The sequence below is a fragment of the Myotis nattereri genome, assembly GCF_964212035.1.
Source record: "Myotis nattereri genome assembly, chromosome: 3".
Taxonomy (NCBI): Eukaryota; Metazoa; Chordata; class Mammalia; order Chiroptera; family Vespertilionidae; genus Myotis; species Myotis nattereri.
The window spans coordinates 113165216-113192559 of NC_138077.1; the positions used below are offsets into that span (position 1 = coordinate 113165216).

General features: G+C 44.0%; 1 protein-coding gene and 1 long non-coding RNA gene across 4 annotated transcripts in view; one reads left to right on the forward strand and one right to left on the reverse strand.

Annotated features, from left to right (window-relative positions):
• The window catches only part of U2SURP (U2 snRNP associated SURP domain containing), an 82328-nt gene extending 73441 nt beyond the window's left edge, over window positions 1-8887 (reverse strand). For 2 of the 3 annotated variants that reach the window (XM_081086143.1, XM_081086142.1), the window contains exon 1: window positions 8517-8737. In XM_081086143.1, coding sequence (XP_080942269.1) covers window positions 8517-8561 — 45 coding nt within the window. In that variant the 5' untranslated portion in view covers window positions 8562-8737. Of the gene's footprint in view, window positions 1-8516 lie in introns of all 3 variants that reach the window. The other variant, XM_081086144.1, reaches the window with a different exon arrangement.
• Window positions 8888-9461: 574 nt separating this feature from the next.
• On the forward strand, window positions 9462-25456 carry LOC308515647. The gene is made up of 2 exons (XR_013995653.1): window positions 9462-10137; window positions 24659-25456. It is a non-coding gene; the product is annotated as an uncharacterized lncRNA (long non-coding RNA).
• The last annotated feature ends 1888 nt before the right edge of the window (window positions 25457-27344 follow it).

The following is a 27344-nucleotide window of genomic DNA, read 5'->3' on the forward strand; positions in this document are numbered from 1 at the left end:
TGAGAACCACTGCACTAAGAGCACAAATTCTAGAACCAGATTTACCAGATCTGTAGCCTTGGGACTAGTTCCTTCATGTGTAAAGCTGTACAGCACCTGCCTCAGTAATGATGTGAAGGATAAATACAGGTGAAGCACTCAGTGTTTGGTACATAATAAGCCTATCTAATAAAGAGTGAATATGCAAATTGACCGACACTCCATCACAAATGGCAGCGCCCAGTCCTCTCAACCCTGATGGAGTCCCCCAGTCCTGGAGGACGGCCGCTGAGAGTGGGCAGCGTGAGCAGCCTGGCAGAATGCTTGCTTCATCTCTGCGGCGACAAGGCAAGTGTTCCACCCCAGCCACAGAGGTCCTCTGGGCAGCAGGCACAGAGCAGCGGGGGGAAAGAGGGAACAATTGCGTTGTTGCCCTGGTGACAAGGCAAGCGATCCGGCCCAGCCGTAGAGGGCCTCTAGGCAAGCTGAGCGCAGAACGCTTGCGTTGTCGCCCCAACAATGAGGCAAGCGTTCTGGCCTGGCCGCAGAGGGCCTCTGGGCAGGCTGGGCCCGGAGCGGCTGGGTGGAATGCTTGCTTCGTCATCACCGCCACGGAGACTCTGACAGCAGGGAGAAGGAAGTCCTACCCCCACAGAATCAGCCAGAATCAGCCGTTGATGAGACAGCTTCAGTGGCCTTACAGCCAGGACTCTCATTCACCTGCATCTCAGACCTTGACAGTAGAGAGGTGGGACTATGTCTAAAGAGCAATTATTGATACAATGTAGCTCTGCAGCCGAAAGAGGGCTTATAGACAGAAAATGTCTAAAGACCAACGTGCCTTTGAAGTTGAAAGAAGGCAGTGGCAACAACAGAATATGTCTAAAGAACAGTCATCAACAAGTACTACCAATACCAGCAGGAACTGCCTTCTCAGCAAAAATGGAGTACATGAGGATGCAATTCTCAAACATAGTTGTGGTGGAATGACTGTTAGATGTCAATTTTGCCTATCACTAAATTTCTTTGATGAAAGACCATCCGATGGGAAATTTACTCGATGTTTTAGCAAAGGTAAAGTCTGTCCAAATGATATACATTTTCCAGAATAATCAGAATATTTTAAAAGATTAATGACAAACGAAGATTCTGACAGTAAAAATTTCATGGAAAATATTCATTCCATAAATAGTTCTTTTGCTTTTGCTTCCATGGGTGCAAATATTGCATCGCCATCAGGATATGGGCCATACTGTTTTAGAATACATGGACAAGTTTATCACCATACTGGAACTTTACATCCTTCGGATGGTGTTTCTTGGAAGTAGAGGAGGGCAGCAGGGGGGACCAAGCCTGCAGAGGAGGGCAGTTGGGGGCAATCAGGCCGGCAGGGGAGAGCAATTGGGGGTGATCAGGACAGCAGGGGAGCAGTTAGGTGTCAATCAGGCTGGCAGGGGAGTAGTTAGGGGGTAATCAGGCTGGCAGGCAGAAGCGGTTAGGGGCATTCAGGCAGGCAGGGAGGCAGTAAGTGGCTGGGAGCCAGCAGTCCTGGATTGTGAGAGGGATGTCCGACTGCCCGTTTAGGCCTGATCCCAGTAGGCCCAATCCCACTGGGATCAGGCCTAAACGGGCAGTCGGGCATCCCTTAAGGGGTCCCAGTTTGGAGAGGGTGCAGTCTGGGCTGAGGGACAACCGCCCCCCCCAAGTGCACGAATTTTGTGCACAGAGCCTCTAGTTAATCAATAAGTGTTAGCCAGCAGCAGCATAATAACAGGGTCATCTTGGACTCCTTCCTGATCCCCTATAACCAACTGAGTCAAATTCTGTCCATCCTGCCTCTAATTCTATAACTCTTCTACAAGGAATCCTTTCCCTTGCTAAAGACACCATTGTGGTTCAGATCTCCCCTTTATTCAACCATTTACTGGGCAACCATCTACTAATACTATGCCTTGCATTATAGATATAAAGTAAGACATAGCTCCTGTCATTAGGAGCTAATAAGAGAGACAAGTGAAAATGTGGCTATGCCAAAAGAGCAGAGGCAAATCTTAATGGGAGTGAGGAAGATGTTAGGAAGAGCTTCCCAGAAACAATGAGGTGAGATTTTTGAAGCAATCCTTAATATCAGCACTGCAATAATCTTCAAATTGGTCCTCCTCACTTCCAAATCCTTCCTAAACTATGCCCCCCCCTCCCCCCCAGTGGCTCTTTAATTGTATTCTGTAGCTTTCAAAGCCCTCCACAATTTAGCTAAAACTTAACCTTTCCATCTCAGCTCCTTCTGTCATATGCAAGCCCCCTATCTAAACAAGACCACTTAACAATCCACTTCCCTGAGATTTCTTTTTCTTCACCTCACCCATCTCTTTATACCCCTTATCTCTATCCTTCAAAACTCTCATTGTTCAAAAGGACTTAATCAAATTTTTCTATGCTCTTTTTTCTTAAATATATTTTATTGATTTTTTTTACAGAGAGGAAGGGAGAGAGATAGAGAGTCAGAAACATTGATGAGAGAGAAACATCGATCAGCTGCCTCCTGCACATCTCCTACTGAAGATGTGCCGGCAACCCAGGTACATGCCCTTGACCGGAATCGAACCTGGGATCTTTCAGTCCGCAGGCCGACGCTCTATCCACTGAGCCAAACCGGTTTTGGCTTTTCTATGCTCTTAAAGAATTCTCCATCCACCCTCCATTCAACCAGCTGTCACTTCTTTCATCCAACTTATAGGTACTTTTGATGTTGACTCTCCTCTTTCACAGGACAGCATGCTCCCCCAAAAGTGGCCAGGGTCTTATTTAATGTTTTCTTTCTCAAAACCAAGCACAAGATCTGGCAAGTGACAGGAACTCAATATACTTGTTGGCTTAACCTACACAACAAAATTGCACCATACACTGTTCACATACTATGCTGTCCACTCACTAACATGGAACAGCTATCTAGCTTAATACCACTCTCTAAGCCAGTGGTTCTCAACCTTCCTAATGCCTCAATCCTTTAATACAGTTCCTCATGTTGTGGTGACCCCCAATTTCACTGTTACAAATTGAACATAATTAAAGCATAGTGATTAATCGCAAAAACAATATGTAATTATATATGTGTTTTCCGATGGTCTTAGGCGACCCCTGTGAAAGGGTCGTTCGACCCCCAAAGGGGTCGCAACCCACAGGTTGAGAACCGCTGCTCTAAGCCAAACCAAAACAACTCCATAAGATCACTAAGACATGCACTATGCATAATAAAATTAAATAACAAACCTGAAGTAATCTTTAAAATTATATCCAAAACCGTACCAATACAAGAAAAGTTGTAACTACATTTTAAGTGTCCTGCAGTTTATTTAACCTGAGGAAGAGCCTAGTGAAAAAAATTAACTTCTCAAAGAGACATCTACCAAATAGTCTCAAGTGCTACAGGCAACTGTTTCTTGCTTTCAAAAAGGTTATTTCCACAAAATTTCTAGCACACAGCTGGTGTGTAATAAAATGTTAAAGGTATTTAATAATAGCACATGAGGCAAATTATTTGTAATATCAATGTTTTTTAGTTTACTATCCTATATCAAGTTCTAATTTTTATTTCAAAATTGATGCTCTTTGTAAAAAGGATTAGAAAGGCAGGAGTCTTCATCTCGCATCCCAAATGGGATGTAGTAAGGCAAATGGGTATCTTTTATTGGTATACTTCCCAGGAAAAACAAAGCTTCAGGAATAAAAAAAATTTTAAAAAAAGACTTTCTGAAAACAATTCAATCCAATTAAGGTAGGAATATTTTTTACCCATATCAACATTCATATTCAAGCACCAATGCTGCAAATACTCATTTCTAAAAACCACTGATCAAAAAAATGGAAGTTCATAATTCCACTCTCCACCCCAAAACACAACCTTCCACACATAAAATTAATCACCTTATATTTTAAGATAAGGTTATGACCATATTATAATAAAAATTCAGTTTAATCTAAAACTGGAAACTATGCAGAGCCTAATTTTCAAGGTTTGTGTTTTGTTTGCAGATGTTCATATTTAAATCTTACATATTTTCAGGAACTACAAAAAAACATGTACACAGGCAGTAATTAATACTTAAGGATCACAAGCCTTGGATGAATGCTCATTTTACTTATTTCTTACAAGTGAAATACTTGGTTAGTCAGCAGTCAATCAAAATTGTTCCCAAACCAACTTAGTACCTGATGTCAAGGAAGCCAGCAAATATTATGTTTATTTACCTATGTAACCCAATTTTTAAATGTGGGAAAAAATAAGCATTGTCAGAGTGCAGTAACAGGGTACACAATTCAATATTAATATTATTACCAGCACAGGAGATGCAGAAGCAAAGAAAATATCACATTCTCTTTATATCCTCATTTTTGCTGAGCAAGCAAACAAAAAACCTCTTAATAATTTGATAAATTCTAAGAAAATGTTTAACAAGTTTATAAGCAAATAATTATAAACTTGTCTTTGTCTCTCCTCCCAAAATCAAATATAGCATCAATGTCCCTCTCCCCCAAAGCAGTATTTTAGTCTGGTGATAAACAGGAATAATAAATAGGAAAATCTTAGCTCATTCCTAAAACATTTCTGAATTTCTATATTTGCCAGGCTTTAAAATGAAAAACATAGCAAAATTAAACAGAAGAGCCCTAGCCGGTTTGGCTCAGTGGACAGAGCGTCGCCTGCGAACTGAAGGGTCCCGGGTTTTATTCCAGTCAAGGGCACATGCCCAGATTGCAGACATCCCTAGAAGGGGGCGTGGGGGAGGCAGCAATCAATGGTTCACTCCCATCAAGGATGTTTCTGTCTCTCCCTCTCCCTTCCTCTCTGAAATCAATAAAAATACATTTTTAAAAAATTAAACAGAAGACAAAAGGGCATGGGATCTCTTCACTGGGGACAACTACACATAAAGGTAAATCATTTTATGCAAACAAAAAATGTAATTTTTAAAGTTAGAAGGAACTGTAGAAGTTATCCAACATAACTTCAGTATTTTATAGTTAAGACATGTCAAAATAATTTTGCCATTATCTATGCAAAAATCTTGTATATTGTACATTTTTAAATTAAAATTTTTCTCAATGTCTAGAAATATGATTTACAAACATCCCTTCCCAAATCAATGGTAATTTAAGTAGCAAAGAAGAATGAACATGAAACAGAAAAATCTCTTCATCTGTATTGTAGAATGTCACTCACCTGTTTTCACAAGAGGAAGGGAAATCAAACCAGAGATCAAAAGCTAGAAATTCCAAATACTGTAGTATCAGTCAAAACGGTCTGATCCTCCCTCCAAACATTTCTGGACTTGTGTTAAAAATAAAAAGCAACCTGGGCAGTCATTATGATAGTCCATGACTTAAGATTCTAAATCTCAGGATTAGACATTTTCCTGACATTTTGAAAAGTACTTTTAAGGATAAAAAGGAGAAGGGGAAAGAACTAATATTATCCTATATAATAATCCTATATAATAAAAGGGTAATATGCAAATTGACCCTAACAGCTGAACGACCAGTCGCTATGATGCGCACTGACCACCAAGGGGCAGACGCTCAATGCAGGAACTGCCCCCAGGAGCCTCTCCCACCTCCTTGGCAGCACTAAGAATGTCCAACTGCAGCTAGGCCTGATCCCCCACGGAGCAGGCCTAAGCCGGCAGTGGATATCCCCCGAGGGGTCCTGGACTGTGAGAGGGCACAGGCTGGGCTGAAGGGAGCCCCCTCTTCCCCCGAGTGCACAAATTTTCATGCACTGGGCCTCTAGTCTATAATAATAAAAACATAATGTGTTAATTACACCAGACAACCTTCCAGACAAAGCAGGGGCTGTGAGGGAAGCCTGGGTCCCAGGTGCCTGCTGGTGGCCAAAGGGAAGCCCAGTCCTGGGTCCCAGGTGCCAGAGGGAAGCCAGTGCCAGCAGCCAGGGGAAGGAAGGCCTACTCCTGCACGAATTTCATGCATCAGGCCTCTAGTGTACTTTATAAACATTAGCTCATTTAATCCTTACATCAACCCCAGAAAAGAGGGATGAATTGTATACATATTACAAAAGAAACTAAGACTCAAGAATTTATGCAATCTGGCCTGGCCATTTATGGCTGTTGTTTGGAGCACTGTCGAAGGTTGTGGGTTTGATTCCATCAGGATACATACCTAGGTTTCAGATTCAATCCCATCAGGGAGGATTCGGGAGACAGCCCATTGATGTATCTCTCTCACATTGATATTTCTCTTTCTCTCCCTTCCTCCTTAAGGTCAATTTAAAAAAAGTGTTTATACAATCTGCCTTAAAATTGCAAATATAATTAATACCAATACAGGACCTGAACACAATCTAGTTTATTTTTTATCAAAATCCAAGATCTTTCTACATCATGTAGCCCCTATATTAATAGAGAAAATCATGTTAATATTATTTGAATCCTGAGATATTGATTCCTTTTACACACATCAGAATATCTTTTATTGGCATCAACTGATGATAATCTAAAACAATATATTTAAAAAGATTTGCCCTAGCTGGTGTGGATAGAGCGTCTGACCCACGGACTTAAGGGTTGTAGGTTCAATTCCATTCAAGGGCATGAACCTCCGTTGCTTGATCCCCAGCGGGGCGAGCTTGCAAGAGGCAATCAATCGATGTGAGGTCGGTGTTTGTCTCTCCCCCTCCCTTCCACTCTCTCTAAAAATCAATGGGAAAATATCCTTGGGTGAGGATTAACAAAACAAACAAAAAAAATTTACTGGAAGATCCAACAATTTAATTATAGGTAACAGTCACACACAATCACGAAAAGTTCTATTATAGAAGGAAGACTAACCAGACATTAAAATGTATCCAAGGCCTCAAACTAGGAGATACTTAAAATACTATTTTGAGGAGAAACAAAAAATTGTGACGCTTATGCTTGAGTTATAATAGATTTAACTAGCTTTAGCAACAGTTCCAATAGTAAGCAAGGCTGTTTTTGTCAGGAGTCTGTTTCTAGAAAGTGGGTAGAGTAAGGTATCCAACTAATCCCCTAATCCCCAAGGGGAAATGTACCAGGGAGGGAGAAAATGACAAAGAGCAAATGCATAATGTAAAGCAGCCAAAAGTGGCCCTCTACCATAGTTTTACATAACTGAAAGATGTCTGGTAAAGCCATTCTAATTACAAACTAATTGTGAACATCATCCCCCAAATGACATAAGATTACGATTTATTAGAAACTGAGACAGCAAACTACAAAACTGGTTATTAATGTTTGTCACAACAAACTGTAAACGCGAGGCACGTCCACCCGGTCTACCATACACTTAACTTCCTAATAAGTGGCTTTAAGATGTAACAGAGCGTTTAAGTGTTAAACAACTTCTGCTGAAACCGGTTTGGCTCAGTGGATAGAGCGTCAGCCTGCGGACTGAGAGGTCCCGGGTTCGATTCCGGTCAAGGGCATGTACCTGGGTTGCGGGCACATCCCCGGTGGGGGATGTGCAAGAGGCAGCTGATCGATGTTTCTCTCTCATCGATGTTTCTAACTCTCTCTATCTCTCTCCCTTCCTCTCTGTGAAAAATCAATAAAATATATTTTTTTAAAAAGTGTTAAACAACTTCTGACATCAGCATTAAAAACTTAACAGCTACTGCAGCCAGTACCTATATCATGTTCGAGATGAGGAACTCAAAGAGAAAACGATTGAATGACCCGTCCAAGACCTGATGCTGCTAAACACAACCTAACACCAAACAACTTCTCCAGCTCAAAGGTTTTCTAAGTGGCGCACCCAACTCCCTGCAAACTCCACGGCGACTTTCTAAACCAGGTGGCCTCGCACCCCGGAAGTCCCCCTTTCAGTAAAGCGCACGCGGAAACGCGGGGACCCGCGCCCCGTAGGCAGGGCGCACCCGGTACTCGCTCAGTTCTGCCTCGGGGCAACGAGGCAGGCCACGTGCAGCGCGTGAACCTCGGGAAGCAGCCCCGCCCCGCCGCGCCGCGCCGCGCCGCGCCGCGCCGCGCCGCGACCTCGGGTGGGTCCTCGGCTCACAACTGCCCGCCCCACGGGTTATTGATTCCCAGGCGGGCCTGAAGGGAATGGAGGGAGGCCGGCACCGTGAGACCCAGAACCAAAGAGCCGAGAAAAGATGGGCAGGGACGTAATCGCCGGGAAGCGATCACCTCTCCCAAGCTGTGATCAGCGGCCTCAGCGCGAAATAAGGTGAGACACCGTGGCGCATTTTCGCCGCTTCAGACCCCAATCGAAACCTCTGTCTTCATGCCAAAGCCAAGCGTGGGGCGGATTCCTCACGGCAGCCCTCACCACCCCAGGGCCCGCCAGTTTCCAGCCAGTCCGGACTGGGACTAGGAGGGAAGCCAGGCCTCTCAACCTGCGCACCACGGTGCGTCGGCACCCGGCCTGCCATCGCGACCGAATCGCGGACTCCCACCAAACCCCTCCCGCCTGCCAGGAGCATCTGCAGGTCCCAGACGACGGGGGGACTCTCTGACTTACGCACTCCTCTGAGAAATTACCTTTGAACTGGCCTTCTGAGAGCCGCCTGGCGTTTTGTCCGCCATCTTGAGCTTTGCCCCTCCTTCGGCGGCGGCAGCAGCGCCGGATAGTCGAGCGCCGAAAGAGTGGATCGCAGCGGAGCCCGCCAGAACGTCTGCAAGGCTGAATAGTCAACTGCCGAGATGGTGTTCCAGCTCGGGTGCATATGACTTCCGGAGTCTCCTTTTCCCGGCCCCGCCCACTACGCTGGTTTTTCTGGTTGTCTCGGTTGCTGGGTGTGTTATTGGACCCGCAAATTTAAAGAAGCTTCTGGTCTTGACTTTCAGGGGCTGCCAATACTTTACTATTTTTCAAGTGCCAGTCCCTGATAGGTGCGAGCCGGTTCTGCTTCCTGGAGAGGAGGAGACGTCTCCTTAAAGAAGAAAGGCACTGATCAGCTGGTCAGGATTTTACTTCAACTCCGAAAATAGGTCTGGAACGGCCTAGGGACCTGGTGCTCCGTGCGACTTGTTCGCACCACTGGGGAGCTCGCACCCTGATGGGAAACTTGCAGTCTGCTCAAGGTACTTGAATATAGAATTGTGCCCAGAAAGCGGAGAAGATGAGTTTTTGACCCAACCTGAGGTTCCGGCAATGGGAGATCGGACTCTATTTAGGGCGTCTACAGAGACAGGATAAGAGAAAATCATGAAGATACTATTCTAAGTACGTTCATACTGGGCCCTGAGGCAACCAGGGTGGTTAGAATTTAGAATTATGTTTTGAGGATCTAGAGTGGCCTTCAACAGAGTTAACTAGGACTGTGACTTGGTCAGATTTTAAGTTTTTAAAGATGGCTCTGAGGACTGGGGGAAGGGAAGAGGACAAGTTCATGACTTCACTCTAATTTATTTCTGCAAACTATTTTTGAGCCCCTTTTGTGTATAAAAGCCTGCCCAAAGTGTAGAGGCTTGCAGAGACAAAAATACGTTGTCTCTATATGATTTAAAACCTAATGAGGGTTGGGCAAGAGAACAGCAAACTAACACTGTAGAATTAAATTGATCCTGCAAGGAAAACACAATAGCTGTGGGAACTCTGAAAGAAATAATTCTGAGGTTAAGGTCGGGTAAGGAGATGGGGGAGATTTCACAGAGAAGGAAGCATTCGAACCAACTCTGAAGAAGTAAAATTTTGTCTGTTAGTGTTGGGAGCAGAAGGCAGGAGGTTGGGTAGTGGTGAGGGAAGCCGGTAGAACAGGATCTGTGTGCCAGACACTGAGGAATCAGCAGGCTAGGGCTCCTGTGTGAGGGGAGGGGTTAGAAGAACAAACAGTAAACAAATAGCAAAAAAAAAAAAAAAGGATTTCTAAACAAGAAATAATTAGAAAGTGACAAGTGCTATACATTGAAATTAAAATGGAACAATGCTTTGCAACCTCCAGTCCAGTTGAATCTATTTTCAATCTCAGATCTTGCTTTTTCAGTTTTGTACTTCTTCCCCCACCCTCATGCTGTCCTCTAATTGAAGGCTACTTTTTTGAAGATGGTACTTCCTCCAGGACTTTACAGACCTTCTTCCCTCGTCAAGCCTAAGTTAGAGACTGCTTCTGATCCATAGGAACCTACACTTTTCCACTGACAATGAGTTGGTCTCTATAAAGTAAATATATGCATGCTTTTCATTCAGATTCCTAAAGTTCTGCTTCTTATAAAGATAATTTTTACTAAATGTGTACCCCAAAAGAGTTAAAGTTAATGCAGACTTCTTCCCTCTCTTTTTCATACGATAAAGCCCTGCAGGAAGTCAGACAAATCTGACCTGACTATAAGTTATACCTAGGCCTTTATTAAGGCCTAATTAAGTATACTTACTGCCCTAACTGGTTTGGCTCAGTGGATAGAGCGTCGGCCTGCAAACTCAAGGGTCCTGGGTTTGATTCTGGTCAAGGGCATGTACCTTGGTTGCGGGCATTTTTAAATTGGGAAAATTTACTTGTTTAATACTCAGGATTTCCAGCTTTTCTTGAAAAATGGAAAAGTCTGGCAATGAGCCACAGCAATTTCTTGGAAATCGGGCTGAGCACTCCAGTTCACCAGGCTGTCACCACACACATGCTGTGAACAAATAAATGCCCCACAGCCAGACTGCTTGAAGGCATTTGAGTTTTCTACTTGTTAGTGTAAGAAACACCCCAACCTGCAGAGAATTTTTATAAGCTTTTTTGACCCAAACTGACTACATATGCCAGGGAGCAAGATCTCAAATGCTTCGAATAACAGTTTTGCAGCTTCTGCATTTGAAATTAAGGAGGGGATGTAAGGACAATTAAATGGAGGTAGGAGAAAGCAAGGCAGGAATTAACTGGATTACAGGATAGTAACAAGATTATGTGATCTCTTGAGGGTTAATATATCTTTTAAGGGGAATTACTTCTGGTATTTCACAGATGTGTTGATCTAGAGCAGCATTCTCAACCTGTGGGTCGTGACCCCGTTGGGGGTCGAACGACCCTTTCACAGGGGTCGCCTAAGACCATCAGAAAACACATATATAATTACATATTGCTTTTTTAAAATTTTTATTTAAATCTTTATTGTTCAGATTATTACAGTTGTTCCTCTTTTTTCCCCCATAGCTCCCCTTCCCCCAGTTCCCACCCCACCCTCTGCCCTTACCCCCCCCCCACTGTCCTCATCCATAGGTGTATGATTTTTGTCCAGTCTCTTCCCACACCCCCCACACCCCTTTCCCCCCCGAGAATTGTCAGTCCACTCCCTTTCTATGCCCCTGATTCTGTTATATTCACCAGTTTACTCTGTTCATCAGATTTTTTATTCACTTGATTTTTAGATTCACTTGTTGATAGATGTGTATTTGTTGTTCATAATTTTCATCTTTACCATTTTCTTCTACCTTTTCTTAAAGAATACCTTTCAGCATTTCATATAATACTGGTTTGGTGGTGATGAACTCCTTTAGCTTTTTCTTATCAGTGAAGCTCTTTATCTGACCTTCAATTATGAATGATAGCTTTGCTGGATAAAGTAATCTTGGTTATAGGTTCTTGCTATTCATCATTTTGAATATTTCTTGCCACTCCCTTCTGGCCTGCATAGTTTCTGTTGAGAAATCAGCTGACAATCCTATGGGTACTCCCTTGTAGGTAACTGACTTTTTTTTCTCTTGCTGCTTTTAAGATTTTCTTTGTCTTTTGCCCTTGGCATTTTAATTATGATGTGTCTTGGTGTGGTCCTCTTTGGATTCCTTTTGTTTGGGGTTCTCTGCGCTTCCTGGACTTGTAAGTCTATTTCTTTCACAAGATAAGGGAAGATTTCTGTCATTATTTCTTCAAATGGGTTTTCAATATCTTGCTCTCTCTCTTCTTCTGGCACCCCTATAATTCGGATGTTGGTACACTTGAAGTTGTCCCAGAGTTTCCTTACACTGTCTTGATATTTTTGGATTCTTTTTTCTTTTTGCTTTTCCAGTTGGGTTTTTTTTTACTTCTTCGTATTTCAAAATTTGACTTGATTCTTGTGATCCTCTTGTCTGCTGTTGGATCTCTGTATATTATTCTTTATTTCAGTCAGTGTATGCTTAATTTATAGTTGGTCCTTTTTCATATCCTCAAGGGTCTCACTAAATTTATCGGTGGTTTCTAGAAAATTCTTGAAAAACCTTATAACCATGGTTTTAAACAATATATCCAGTAGTTTGCTTTCCTCTATTTCTGTCATTTGTGATCTGTTTCTTTGTCTCCGCATTTTTTATGCTGTGTTGATAGAGTGGTTTTCTGTGCTAGGTGTCCTATAGGGCCCAGTGGCTCAGCCTTCCCAATTTCCTGGGGTGGACACTCTTGGTGCACCCCTTTGTAGGCTGTGTTCACAGTCTTGTTGTAGTTAAGCCTTGATTGTTGTAGGTATCACTGGGAGGAATTGACCTCCAGGCCAATTGTCTGTGAGAATCAGCTGTGTCTACAGTGGGAGAACTTCTGTGCTGAAGACACCCTTATGGGGCAAGACTTGCTTCAGTGGTGCTTTGGTGCTCACTGAGTCTGCCCCCTGAGTGTGTCCCTTATGGATCTGAGGAGTTGTAATCAGGATGGTCCCAATCTGACCACTGGGTACACAGGCTCTTGGATCTCTAAGGAGGTGCTAATTTAGCCTCTGCCTGAGGCTACCCAGCAAGAGCTACGGAGAGATCTGCAGGTTCCTCTTCCTTGTTTGGGTTTTGGAGGTGCCCAGATGAGACCCAGCTGTGAATCAATGCAAGCTGCTGTGGGGCCTTGGGCCTTCTCTTGGATGTTCTGGGTCTTTCTGACCCAGCTGCAGTTTGTTAGGTAATTTTAGATCTCAAAGGGCCAGCCCATTCATATGCAAAAGCCTCTGCGTGCAGCTTGGGTGGGTCGGGGACTCAGGAAATCAACAGGGCGTAGCAAACAGCTATGGCTGATCCTCAGTCCTGCCCTAAGAGGACCCGGGTCTCAGTGTCCCACAGTAATCGCTGCAAGCACCTCTGAGAGAAACCGCCCTTGAGTTCCACCCGCTGCCAGACAGTCTAGTTTCTCCCCGTATCAGTCTGGGTCCCCAGAGATTCGCCCGGAACTGGAGTCAGGGCCGTCGGGAGGTTGTGCCTCCCTCCAGAATGCAAAAGACACCAGCGTCCTCCGTTGCCAGCCCCTTTCCACACGTGCTCAAGCCTCCATACCTCTGCACTTTACTTCCGCACCTCTTCTGAGTCTCAGTGTGCTTTTCTCTTTCCTTCTAGTTGTAGAATTTCCACTCAACCAGCCTTCCTGTGTTTCTGGATGATGTCTGTTTTTTCTTTTAGTTGTATTTTTGAAGTGGTTGTGCAAGGCAGCAATTTCAGGTGTTTACCTATGCCGCCATCTTGGTTTCTCTCATTACATATTGTTTTTGTGATTAATCACTATGCTTTAATTATGTTCAGTTTGTAACAATGAAATTGGGGGTCACCACAACATTAGGAACTGTATTAAAGGGTCGCGGCATTAGGAAGGTTGAGAACCACTGATCTAGAGGCACAAAAACAATGGACAGGGCTGGCTAAAAACTTTCCACTAAAGAAATTTTATGCCTGGGGTGAGACTACCCACCGTGACCTGCCCAGTTTGGATTTTATGATTAGATCACCCTATGAAGTTACTTTCCAAAGTATCCCTTTTTTTTTCCATCCACATACTTCTCACATACAAATTTAAGTCTTACCAAAGGTGATGATCAAAACATTTAACAGTCAGTTCCCAGGCACCAAGGAGAAATAACATCCATTTGGCAAGGAAAGTTCTGAACCCAGGGCCCACAGATACTTTTAAGGTCTCCCAAAATGTTTTGATTTATTTTAAAATAAGTGAGGGAGGGGGAGGAGGTAGAGTGGAAAGGCTACAACAAAGGCAGCATTTAACATCTATCCTATCTAATAATAGACAAACATGGTAATTGACCATACCTTCATTACGCCTCACATAGGCTAATCAGCGTGATATGCAAATTAACCGCCAACAAAGATGGCGGCTAATTTGCATACTGCAGGCAGGATGGGACAGCACAGCTGCCAGCACAAGCCGCCATCCCGGGCAGCAGGCCGGCCCCAGAAGCCACAGAAGCCAGTGATCGGGGGGAGATGGGGGTCCCCTGCCAAGGCCTGACACCTCTGGCGGAGGCGTCAGGCCTGGGCAAGGGGCTGATCTGGCGATGGGAGGGTAATGGGGGTCAACACCTCTGGCTGAGTTGTCATGCCTGGGCGAGGGGCCGATCTGGTGATTGGAGGGAGATGGAGGTCCCCTGTCCAGGCCTGACACCTCTGGCAGAGGCGTCAGGCCTGGGTAAGGGGCTGATCCTGTGATGAGAGAGTGATGGAGGTCGACACCTCTGGTCAAGGCCTGGGCGAGGGAGGAGCCGGTGATCGAGGGGAGATGGGGGTCCCCTGCCCAGGCCTGAAGCCGGGCCAGAGGCGTCAGGCCTGGGGTGTGGGGGAGTGGGGGAGGCCAAGCCGGCAATTGGTGTGAACTACAGAGGAAACACCTTTTCTGACTGCTCATTGCCTAAGCTCACTGTAAGCCACTGGTAATATTCTTAGTAACTTGGGTAATAAGAATCCAAAAAGGTGATCTAGGGTTTTTCACCACACTCCTGGCGAAAAAAACGAAGGTCCGCTACTGGAGGGCTAAGGAATGCCATATCCTGCCCTAGCTGGTTTGGCTCAGTTGATAATGTCTTGGCCTGCCGATGGCAGGATCTGAGTCCATTCTGACCAAGGGCATGTACCTAGGTTGCAGGCTTCTCCCTGGCAGGGGCCCAGGTCAGGGCTCATGCAGGAGGCAACCAAAGTGTTCCTCTCACTTTGATGTTTCTCTCTGTCTTTCCCTTTCTCTTCCACATTCTCTAAAAATCAGTGGAAACATATCCTCAGGTGAGGATAAAAATAATAATAAATTATTATTATATGAAAGACACATCTTGAAAATGCCTAAAGAAAGTTGTTATTTTTTCATCGTGAAGGAACTGGAGTCTGTGTTGATGAAAAAACCTTGCTGGCTGCGGTGACTGGCAGTGGCTACAGCAGCGGGGTGATGGGGCTGGTGCCTTCCACTGATCAGCTCGGTCACCTCCCACAAAGGGAGGCCAGACTGCAGCTTAGGCCCTATCCCCAAGGGGAGCAGGGAGCGGGCCTAAGCTGTCAGTAGGACATCCCCTGAGGGCTCCCAGAATGTGAGAGGGGGCAGGCTGGGCTGAGGGACACCCCCACCCCACAGTGCATGAATTTCATGCGTCGGGCCCCTAGTCCTATCTAATAATAGACAAAGATCCAAATTGACCGTACCTTCGCTACTCCCACCATTGGCTAATCAGAGCGATATGCAAATTATCTGCCAACAAAGATGGCGGTTAATTTGCATACATAGGCACGAAGCCGCGGAGCTAAGACTGAAGGTGCTCTGGCCGGAGTGAAGGCCTGGGTTCCGGGTGCCAGAGGAAAACTGGTGCCGGAAGCCAGGGGAAGGGAAGGCCTATTGCACAAATATTTTCATGCAACAGGCCTCTAATATATATATAAAAGGCTAATATGCTAAGTGACCGTCCAACCAGTCACTATGATGTGCCCTGACCACCAGGGGGCAGATGCTCAACACAGGAGCTGCTGTGATGCACACTGGCCATTTACAGAGAAACAGCAGTGCAGACTTGGTGTCCACAAAGCAACACTCGGCTTCCCCCAAGTGGGACACAGTCCCCGCCACCACCCCGAGCGACAGCCCACCAAATCGCAGCCAACACTGACATGGTGCAAAATGAGGCCCATAGCCTTGAAACGGTGGCTGTGGTTGCCGGGCAATGATGTCACATAGCAAAGCCCGACTTCCTCTCCCTAGCAACTAGACTCCTTGGAGTTTCTTCAGGCCAGGAACATGACTTGCTTTATAGCCAGGTGGAAGCATTTTATACTTTAACCAAATGTCTGTGAAGTGTTTTCCCGTGCCTCATCTTATTTGATCCTCACAGAAGTCCTGGAGAAGGTGGATAGGAGACTCGGTGGAATCCTGCTTTTTTTTCATTAGCTGGAAAATGGATATTTAGAAAGCTCAGAAACTTGACCCGACTAAAAGAAGAAATGACTTTAGGTTTTCTCACTGCACAGAATATAGTCAAATACTGCTGCAGTTAAATATTTTACCCTTTGTTCTCCCTGCGTGATCTGCGATAATAATCTGCTTTGTGTTGATATTTACTGCTGTGTTGCTGACAATTACCTGAAAGAGAAGTTGGGGTGAAATGAGACAAGTAAAAATGATGTCAAAAAGCCTATAGCCCAAGGATGGGCTAGAGCAGCCGTGGGCAAACTACGGCCCGCTGGCCGGATCCGGCCCATTTGAAATGAATAAAACTAAAAAAAAAAAAAAGACCGTACCCTTTTATGTAATGATGTTTACTTTGAATTTATATTAGTTCACACAAACACTCCATCCATGCTTTTGTCCCGGCCCTCCGGTCCAGTTTAAGAACCCATTGTGGCCCTCGAGTCAAAAAGTTTGCCCACCCCTGGGCTAGAGACATGTTGAAGATAATAAAAATTGCTATTTTAGCTATGATCCTGGTGGGAAGATTACCCTTACCATGTAGCAATTGTTATAACAATAAGATAATGAAACCTAGCATGGTCCAGATGGAGTAGAGTGTGTGTGTATGTGTTAGAGAGAGAGGAAGAGAGACAGAGGATGACTGAAGTTGGTCATGGCAGATCATGACAACTAGCAGAGGGCACTATCTAAGGAGTTCCCACCATGGCCTGGTAGTCCGAAGGTGGGCTTGGCTTGGACCACGCAGAGATCAGGCCTCACTTAATCTGTGCCCTGCCTTCCACCAGTGGAGAGCCTACATATCTCCATGAAGACTGAAATTCTTGAAACAAGACCAGGTAATATAAAAGGCTGAATGTACAATGAACTTTTGAACAAGATAAAAATTTCTCTTATCAATTTTATTTGGTTGCCAATAACAAATCTAACTGTAGTGATCTTAAACACATATCTTTGTATCAAAGACCAAAGCATACTTTTTTCTTTTTCAAGTTTTGCTTATTTCCTTCATATTGATTTTACATGTTTCTTGTTACTTTTCTTGTTTCTGTTGTTAGAAACAGAATAATTTTTTACATTATTTATATGCCCTAATTGTTGTTTACATATTGATTACTATACATTAGTGTTGTGCCAAGTCATTTCTCTGAATTCTTTTATTGTTAGTATATTTTTTTAGTTTTTTCTCTTGGACCTTCAGCTATATCATTTGCAAACAAATACAAGTTTACCTCCTCTTGTCCCATTCTATCTTTTTTTTTTTCTTGTGCGATGACAATAGCCAGCACCTCCAGCATGGCTGTAAGAGTGCTACTTATTTTTTTTTTTTAAATATATTTTGTTGATTTTTTACAGAGAGGAAGGGAGAGGGATACAGAATCAGAAACATCGATGAGAGAGAAGCATCGATCAGCTGCCCCCTGCATGGCCCCCACTGGGGATGCACCCACAACCCAGGCACATGCCCCCAACCGGAATCGAACCTCCACTGAGCCAAACCGGCCAGGGCAAGAGTGCTACTTATGATACCCTTATCTTGTTCCTGACTTTCATGATAACGCTTTGAGTGTTCTTATGAAGGTGAGTCTGACCTCGGGATTTAAGTTGAATTACATATTAATTTTTTAACTAACTTTGGAACTTAATATACAGAATTTTTAATTCTCGTAGAAACCTCAAGGACTCTGGAATATGCCAAAGAATGCCAAAGACAACCCTGTTAGAAAAGCACAGTTATAGGCTTGTGTTGAGAAAAAGCAGGACAACTCCATTACTTTGGAAAATAGGAACAAATTAGAAGTGTCCTGCTCTGTGCACCAGAGAGAGTGGGTAGCAGGAAGGACTGATTAGGGGAGGACAGGTAAAAATCTGTATTAGTGTCCTGTTACTGCCATGACAAATTACTGCCAAGTTAGTGGCTTATATATAAACACTAGAGCCCCGGGTGGGGGTGGTTCTCAGCCCGGCCTGTGTCCTCTCGAAGTCCGGGAGCCCTCAGGGGATGTCTGATTGATGGCTTAGGCCCGCTCCCCAGGGAGCCTGGCTTCTGGCTGAGTGGCGCTCCCCTGTGGGATTGGGCTGAAACTGGCTCTCTGACTTCCCCCAAGAGGTCCCAGTTTGCATGAAGGCACAGGCCAGGCTGAGGGACCCCACTGGTGCACGATCGGGGCCAGGGAGAGACGCTTGAGGTTGGCCAGCTGGGGAGGGACTGCGGGAGGGCTCAGGATGTGTCTGGCCCATCTTGCCCAGTCCCAATTCCAATTGGCCGGACCCCAGCAGCAAGTTAACCTACCGGTCGGAGCATCTGCCTTCTGGTGGTCAGTGCATGTCATAACGAGCAGTTGAGTGGCCTTAGCATATTATTAGCATACTAGAGGCCCAGTGCACAAAATTCGTGGACTGGGGGGAGAGGTGTCCCTCAGCCCAGTCTTCACCCTCCCCAATCTGGGACCCTTTGGGGGAGTTGGACATCCATCTCACAATCTGGGACTGCTGGCTCCCAACAGCTTGCCTGCCTGCCTGCCTCATTGCGCCTAACCACTTCTGCCTGCCAGCCTGATCACCCCCTTACCACTCCCCTGCTGGCCCAGTCGCCCCCAACTGCCCTCCGCTGCAGGCCCGGTCACCCCCAGCTGCCTTCCCCTGCTGGCCCGGTCGCCCCAAACTTCCCTCCCCTGGCAGCCCAGTAACCCCCGTAGGGCGCGGCTATAGGGTTAAGCCTCGGACTGACCTGTTGGCAAAGCCATAAACAAGTCCCAGCTTAGAGGGCACAGTCCTCTTAGCATAATTAAGCTTGACCTTACGATGCTCCCTAGACCTTATCTGGGAAACTAATGGGCTGTGGGAGGTGCAGCAACTGCTGCCTAAACAAGTGAAACTCACAAGAACATTGTAACTGTGGTGACCACTACTTTGTTTACATCTGGCTATAAAATCAAGGCTCAGTTTGCCTCTGGATCTCTCTCTGTGGCCTCAGCCAGGCACAGGAAGATCCACCTAGACCAGCTGTGGGCAAACTACGGCCCACGGGCCAGATCCAGCCCGTTTGAAATGAATAAAACTAAAAAAAAAAAAAAAGACCGTACCCTTTTATGTAATGATGTTTACTTTGAATTTATATTAGTTCACACAAACACTCCATCCATGCTTTTGTTCCAGCCCTCTGGTCCAGTTTAAGAACCCATTGTGGCCCTCGAGTCAAAAAGTTTGCCCACCCCTGACCTAGACCCAGCTTATTCTCTTTGTCTGTCATTTCTTCATCCTTCACCGCCCTCACTCAGGCTTGTGAACCCTTGGCTGAGCTGGCTGGGCCCGGTTCCCCACAACTGCCCCCCCCTGCAGGCCCGGTCCCCCACAACTGCCCTCCCCTGCAGGCCATCTTGTGCCCACATGGGGGCAGCCATCTTATGTGTTGGAGTGATGGTCAATTTGCATATTACCTCTTTATTATATAGGATTACACTTTGGTTGAATGGTTGACCAGACACTTAGCATATTAGGCTTTTATTATATAGGATTTATGTACATTACAAATTGATTTAGTTCTGGAGGTCAGAGGTCCAAATGTGCAGGCAGGCCTGTTTATTTTGAAGGCTCTAGAGGAGAATCCATTTCCATGCCTTTTTCAGCTTCTCGAGTTCACTGGCTCGTAGTCCCCTTCTTCATCTCAAAGCCAGCAACATAGTATCTCCTCTCTTCTCTGACTCTGCTTCATCCTTTTGTCTGCTCTCTGACTCTAACTCTACTCCCTCTTCTTAGAAAGGACCCTGTGATTACATTGGGTTCACCAGGACAATTCAGAATAATCTCCCTATCTCAAGACTTTTAATTTAATCACACCCACATAGTCCCTTTGCCATGTAAATTAACATGTTCTGGGGATTAAGATGTGGACTGCTTTGGTTTTTTTTTTTTTTAGTTTTTTTAAAATATATTTTTATTGATTTCAGAGAGGAAGGGAGAGGAAGAGAGAGATAGAAACATCAACAATAGAGGGAATCATTGATTGACTGCCTCCTGCATGCCCTCTACTGAGGCCCGAGCCTGCAACCTGGGCATGTGCCCTTGACCGGAATCGAACCCAGGACCCTTGAGTCCACACGCCGACGCTCTATAAAATGAGCCAAACTGGCTAGGGCTGATGTGGAACTCTTTGAAGGGCCATTATTTACTGGCCAAAGGATCTAAAATGAACTTTCTGCTTCTGTATTTTGTCCCTGGCTGACAGGCATAGCTTTGATCCCACAATAAAACTGATATGTGGATGGTCCTAATAAATACAATCATTTCAAAATAGCTGAGTTCTGAAATTATTCCTGAGGAGTTCAGTGGGTAGATGGTGTGGTTCCAATGAAGGTGGAATGAAACAGGTCTCTGTTGACTTCCAAGGTATAAAGGAAACAAATGTGTCACAATCAGAGAGTAAGCAGTGAAGACAAATTTTAGTTCAATTTGATTACTGCTGTATCTGCAAAGTCTAGAGCAGAGTAAGCACCATGAAGGCACTCAATAAATATTTGTTGATGAATAAATCCTACATCAAAGGCAGGTTTTGGGAGCACAAAAGTCTCTCTTCTGTACAAATTTGGAAATAATGTGCATTTCTCAACCCCCTAATAAAAATTTTCCCCCCAAGAATTATGTAATTTTGGGGAGTGCCCTTTTAGTTGCCAAATGAGATATAGCCCAATTCATGAGTCACTTTAAAAAGCCAATTAGATCTTCACATTAAAAAAAAAAACCTAATTGTGTAATTTCTATGCAGGCAGGCTCCAGGGACTGCAAATGTCGTTTATTATTTTGCCACGTGGTGGTGCTATTGCCACTGGTAAGCAAAAACACTCACCATCCTTTATTGGTGTCCAGTGAATACACACAGAGCTTCTATGAATGATCTTGGTGCTCTTGTCACATTTATTATTACAATTAAATCTAATACCCTGTCATTGTCAACCAATACATTGATTGTGCTAGTGCTGGTGCTGAAAAATATGCTAAAAATAATTTAGAAGGGGAAGTTAAATATGAATAAAAGGAGGTATACTATGATGTTCACTTAGGGGAGAACAGTTCACAAAATATTTGAGATAATAGAAATATTATAGATAACATTAGAGATAATACCTTTGCACCAGGCTTGCTTTGTTTATTCAGGAAGGCAGGGACGGGGCTGAATCCCAGCACATATTAGCATGCCTGGCACACAACAGGTGAACAGTAAACATTGGTGAAATAAAAAATAAATCAGTGTGGAGATGGCAACTTTGCAGCTCCCACCTATATGAAACACATTCTGTCTCACCCCACACAGAAACTAACAAGAAGTTCCTGAAACTGAATTCCAAAATTGCAGCCATGGATTCTGAATAATCCAGCTCAGTTTAGATGCTTGTTCTTGGTCTAATCATCTGAACCCAGGGAAGTGGCTCCCAGAGACTTACCAGGATGGATGAAGATTTTGGGGACAGGGAATGTGAGCCAAAGCTAAGTATAGTATATGAGTAATGAGTCTCGAATACACAATTTAATTTTCTATTTTAATAATTTGTAAATATTCAGTTTAGTGGGTTAAGACACACACATTGTTGTGCAATCATCACCACCATCCATCTCCAGAACTTTTTCATCTTCCCCAAACTAAAACTCTGTTCTCACTGTCGAATCTCAGAGGGAAGGCATGGGTGAGTGGGTTGGTGGAAGAGATTAAGCAAACAATAGGGTGGTGAGGCCTGGGGTGTAGAGCGGGTGCAGGCTAGAAGGGGTCAATGGGGAAAAAGGAGGACATATATAATAATTCGACAATAAAGACTTTTTTTAAAAAAAAGACTCTGTTCCCCTCAAACACTAACTCCCCATTCTCACCCTCATCCTTGCCCACTGCCCCAGGAAACCATTCTAACTTTCTGTCTCTACAAATTTAATTACTCTATATATCTCATATAAGTGTAATCATACAGTATTTGTCCCTTTGTGACTGGCTTATTTCACTTAGCATAATGACCTCAAGCTTCATCTGTGATGTAGCATGTGTAGAATTTCCTTCTTTTTTAAGGTTAAATAATATTCCAGTCTATGTTTATGTCACAATTTTTTTATCTGTTCATGCGTGGAACATTTGGGTTGCTTCCAGCTCTTGGCTGTTGTGAATTGTGCTGCTACGAATGTTGTCATAGCATTTTTTAAATCACAGCAGCTCTTTGTCATGCAAACTCTCAACCAATGGCCCTAAAAGTCACTGCCTATCCTGTGGGGTTCAGCAGAAAATCAATTCCTGGGAAGAAGGAATAACGCAGAGTAAAGTGTGCAACCTGGGAGAAGGCAGCTTGGGGGAGGGCAGCCTGGAGGAGGGCAGCATGGAGGAGGGCAGCCTGGAGGAGGCTCTGGGAGCTGTTTCTGAGAACAAAGACTTCCCTGCTTTTGGACAGAGGAGGGAGCACTAGATGCAGACACAGAGCAAAGATATCTCTCATTCCAAAATAACTTTTAACCTCTACACTGTTTAACAGTGGAACAATCTACCTTCATGAAATAAGTATTTCAGTGAAAATACACAGACAGGAGCTAGTTGATTATAGAAAATTTTCCAGAGTTGTGAGTAGAGTTGAAGGAGAGCTATTCCTGGGCTCTAAGACTGCTTTTACCCCAACACCGTCTCTCTATTCTATTTGATTTATTGTAATGCACACCCCATGGCATCCAGCCCCTTTTCCAGTCCTGGGGCCTGGTTTCCTGAGAGCCTGAAGGAAGGTTCACCACATCAATGGTCCTGCAGCTTCATCAATTTCTCACATATTCCCCATGAAATTGGTGAAGGAAATATTTGGCAAAGGTCTTCAGAAAAGCCATATCATCACGGTCAAAGCAGTAAGACCTGGACAAGTAGATATAGGAGCTGTAGGTTGATCTGTGAGTCTTGGTGGCAGTTCTGGTGCACCTGCAAGGAGGTCACGGTCCTTACACCCGGGGGCTTGTGGCATCCAAGGGTGCTGTGAGGAGGTGGTGAGGCTGGGTTGTGGTGGCTGTCTGGGATGGGTTGAGCTCCGGTTGGTCCAAGCACTGTTGAAGCAGGAAACGGCATGACTTCACGAAGACTGTCTTTATCTTTCTAATGCTTGAAGTATCAGTAGAAAAGACAAAAATTACCAAAGCTATAATTTCCAAAGTAAATCAGTGTAAACTTCATTTGATATTTGTGTCATCTCCTCCAGAAGAAGTTGGAATCTGATGAGCTGTTGAAAGCTCTTAGAGAACCACATGCCTCAGAAGGGAAATACTCTCTGAGATAACAGTGACAGGAGCCACAGCAGGTCTCCAGGTACACTGGGGCCTGATCTCATCTGTATATTACACTAGGAAAATACCCTGGTAAATCCAGATCAAATTAGCAAATAGTAGACTCTTATCCCAATTTGTGCTATTTATTAAATTTCTGTTTTCAGTTTTTCTCATTTCTCTTTTCCTTTTTCATCAAAACTTATGAAAACAATGTCTGAAGGTGGTGTGGTGAATTAGACAAAGCTTACACTTTGGGGTTGGAAAATAAGCTGGTGCAACCTCCCTTGGAAGGCAATTCAGACAGTTATCGAAATGTGAAGTGCACCTACCCTTTGATCAGCAACTCTGTAAGGAGATGCATTCTCACACCAATAAGGAACATGTACAGCAAGTCATTACAGCAAAAGATCAAAAATGCCCTAACCGTGCTGGCCAGTTGCTCAGTGGTTAGACCATTAGCCCACGGACTGAGGGTCTCTGGTTTGGTTCCAGTCAAAGGCACGCAGGCTGGATCCCCAGCCCCAGTCAGGGCATGTGTGAGAGGCAACCAATCTATATGTCTCTCTCACATTGATGTTCCTCTCTCTGTCTGTCTTTGCCCCTCCTTTCCACACTTTCTAAAAATCAATGGGAAAAATATCCTCCGGTGAGGATTAACACACAAAAAAAGTCCATCAGAAGGTACTATTTACCAGCGTATGGCCCATCCAAAAAATGCTCAGTGTGGAAGCAGGGCTGAAAAGCCCTGCCACTGCTGGGGGAATGAGAGAGATCTTTATGTACAGACTTACAAAACATACACTGTTGCATGACAAAAGCAAGGTGTGAATATTTGAGCTAAAAAAAAAAGGGTACCTATACCTTTTTACCTAAAGCATACACTGTGTTAGGCATCTTCTAAGGTGGCTCCCAATGATCTCTCAGCCCTGGTAACCATGCCCTATGTAATCCCTCCTTGAGTGTGTGCTCAATCTAGTGATGTGCCTTCTCATTAAAAATTTGCAGCAAAGCCCTAATCAGTTTGGCTCAGTGGATAGAGCGTCGGCCTGCAGAGTGAAGGGTCCCAGGTTCGATTCTGGTCAAGGGCTTGTACCTTGGTTGCAGGCACATCCCCAGTAGGGGATGTACAGGAGGCAGCTGATCAGTGTTTCTCTCTCATCGATGTTTCTAACTCTCTATCCCTCTCCCTTCCTCTCTGTAAAAAATCAATTAAAAATATATTTTAAAAAATTGCAGCAAAGGTGAGATGTCACTTCTGAGATTTGGTTATAAAAAACATTGGCTTCTTTTCTTCTCTTACTTTTCTAGCTCTTCTCACCTGTTTATTCTGATGACATCAGTTACCATGCTGTGAGGTGCCCAGTGGAGAGGTGGCAAGAAACTGAAGGAGGCCTCAGGCCAAAAGCCAGTTAAAGAAATGAGGCCCTCAGCCCAACAGCCTGTGAGAAACTAAATCTTCCAATACCCCTTAAGTGCACCTGAAAGCAGATCCTCCTAAGTGGAGTTGTGAGGTGACTACAGCCCTAGCCAACAACTGACCATGACCTATGAGAGATCCTGAGCCAGAGGGCTCAGTTAAGCCGCTGGATTTCTGACCACAGAAAATGTGTGACAATAAATATTTGTTGTTTTGCCCTAAACAGTTTGGTTCAGTGGATAGAGCGTCGGCCTGTGGATTGAAAGGTCCCAGGTTCGATTCCCGTCAAGGGCATGTACCTTGGTTGCGGGCACATCCCCAGTAGGAGATGTGCAGGAGGCAGCTGATTGATGTTTCTCTCTCATCGATGTTTCTAACTCTCTCTCCCTCTCCCTTCCTCTCTGTAAAAAATCAATAAAATAGCCAAAACCGGTTTGGCTCAATGGATAGAGCGTCAGCCTGCGGACTGAAGGGTCCCAGGTTCGATTCCGGTCAAGGGCATGTACCTGGGTTGCGGGAACATCCCCAGTAGGAGATGTGCAGGAGGCGGCTGATCGATGTTTCTCTCTCATCGATGTTTCTAACTCTCTATCTCTCTCCCTTCCTCTCTGTAAAAACTCAATAAAATATATTTAAAAAGAATCAATAAAATATATTTAAATAAATAAATAAATATTTGTTGTTTTAAACCACTAAGTTTTGGGGCAATTTGTTGCACAGCAGTAGGTAACTAATATAAGATTTATGTTTGTTTATGCCATATGAAACTGACCACTGTGCTTGCCACTGGGGAAGGAAATTTAAAATTCTGGGGATCAGAGGTGGGAGGAAACTTACTTTTTACTGTATACCCTTTAGTCTTTTTGAATATAATGTTTATTCAACAAACTACATTTTTAAATCCTCTCCAATAAACAATAATTTCAAAGGCCTATTTCTAACATGCACATATTAATTTTTTTCTATATCTACATACATTGGTTAATTTCTCACAAAGAAGTTTTTGCAAACTTTCTTTAACTTGGGTACATATCACATCACTTCACATAAAAAAAGAGACTCTCTTTTCTTTCACCTTTTTGGGAAAGCAAGAAAAATGCCTTCTTTACAGCCTCATCATCTGCCTCTCCTGGCCTTACAACCCCGTGCTGCAGCCACATCAATGTTCCAGTCCCCCACTGGAGCCTGTTTCCCAGCTCTGTCCCTTAACTCAAACATCCTCTCAACTTGAATGCTTTTCCTCCCAGGTGCCTTCCCTAATTCTTGTGCAAAATACAAGACCCAACTCCAGGTTCTTCCTCTGACACAGCCCACTCTTACCCGAACCCCCTCTCATTCTTGCCCCACAAATCCACCAATTCTGTTCCTGGATATGCATCCCAGGTAAATTGGTCTCTCACTCCTTTGGACTATGCCTGTACTTTATACTTAGTTCCATATAGGTCTTCACTCACTGTATTGTCATTTTTCTGTTTAGACAATAAGCTCCTTAGACAGATTTGCCAATTGGATAGAAGAAAGATCTCTAGCATAGTGTCATTTGCACAAGGGAACTTGACACACAACAAAGGTGTCATCACAAATCAATGGAGAAAAGGGCAAATTGTGCAATAGATGATACACTGACTCACTGTGAAGAAAAAGAAAACCTGACCCCTATCTAACACCATGTGCCAAAGCCAGGCCATGGGATCATGACCACTTGGTGGAAAATGCCCTTTTGAAAATGCACTTTCCAAACTATCAGAATGAATGAAAGATCTAATGGTCTAAGAACTCTAAGGAAGACAGAAGAAATTGTAATAAGGTGTCTTTGTGACCTTAGGAATTGGAAAGCGTTTCTTAAATAAAAATTTACAAACACGCCCTGGCTGGTTTGGCTCAGTGGATAGAGCGTCGGCCTACGGACTGAAAGGTCCCAGGTTCAATTCTGATAAGGGCATGTACCTTGGTTGCGGGCACATCCCCAATAGGGGCTGTGCAGGAGGCAGCTGATCGATGTTTCTCTCTCATTGATGTTTCTACCCATCTCCCTTCCTCTCTGTAAAAAAAATCAATAAAATATATTTAAAAAACAACAACAACACTTTACAAACACAAACCATAAGGCAAAAATTTGATACATTCGATTACATAAAAAATTCAGGAGTTTTATTCAACAAAGGCCATCATGGGCAAAGACCATAGATTAGAGGGTAGTAGAAGATATTGTAGTACCTAAAATGGAAACGTATTAACATCTAGAATATATCAAGAAAAAGGCAGCAACTTTAAGAAGAGGAAGCCCAAAGTCCACCAAGTATATAAAAAGATACTCAATTTTGTTTATAATCTTAAAGAAATCCAACTTAAGATATCATTTGCTAGTATGCCTATATACCTACCTGTAAGATGGGTAAAAATTAGAAAGCTTGATACTGCCAAGTGTTGGTGGGAAAGTGAGATATATCATGTCCTGCTGATGGGGAGTTGTCACACTTACTGCTGCATAACAGAACACCCAAAACTTAGTAGCTTAATACAACAACCATTTCATTTAGCTCACAATTCTGTGTCTTCAAAATTTGGACTGGGCTC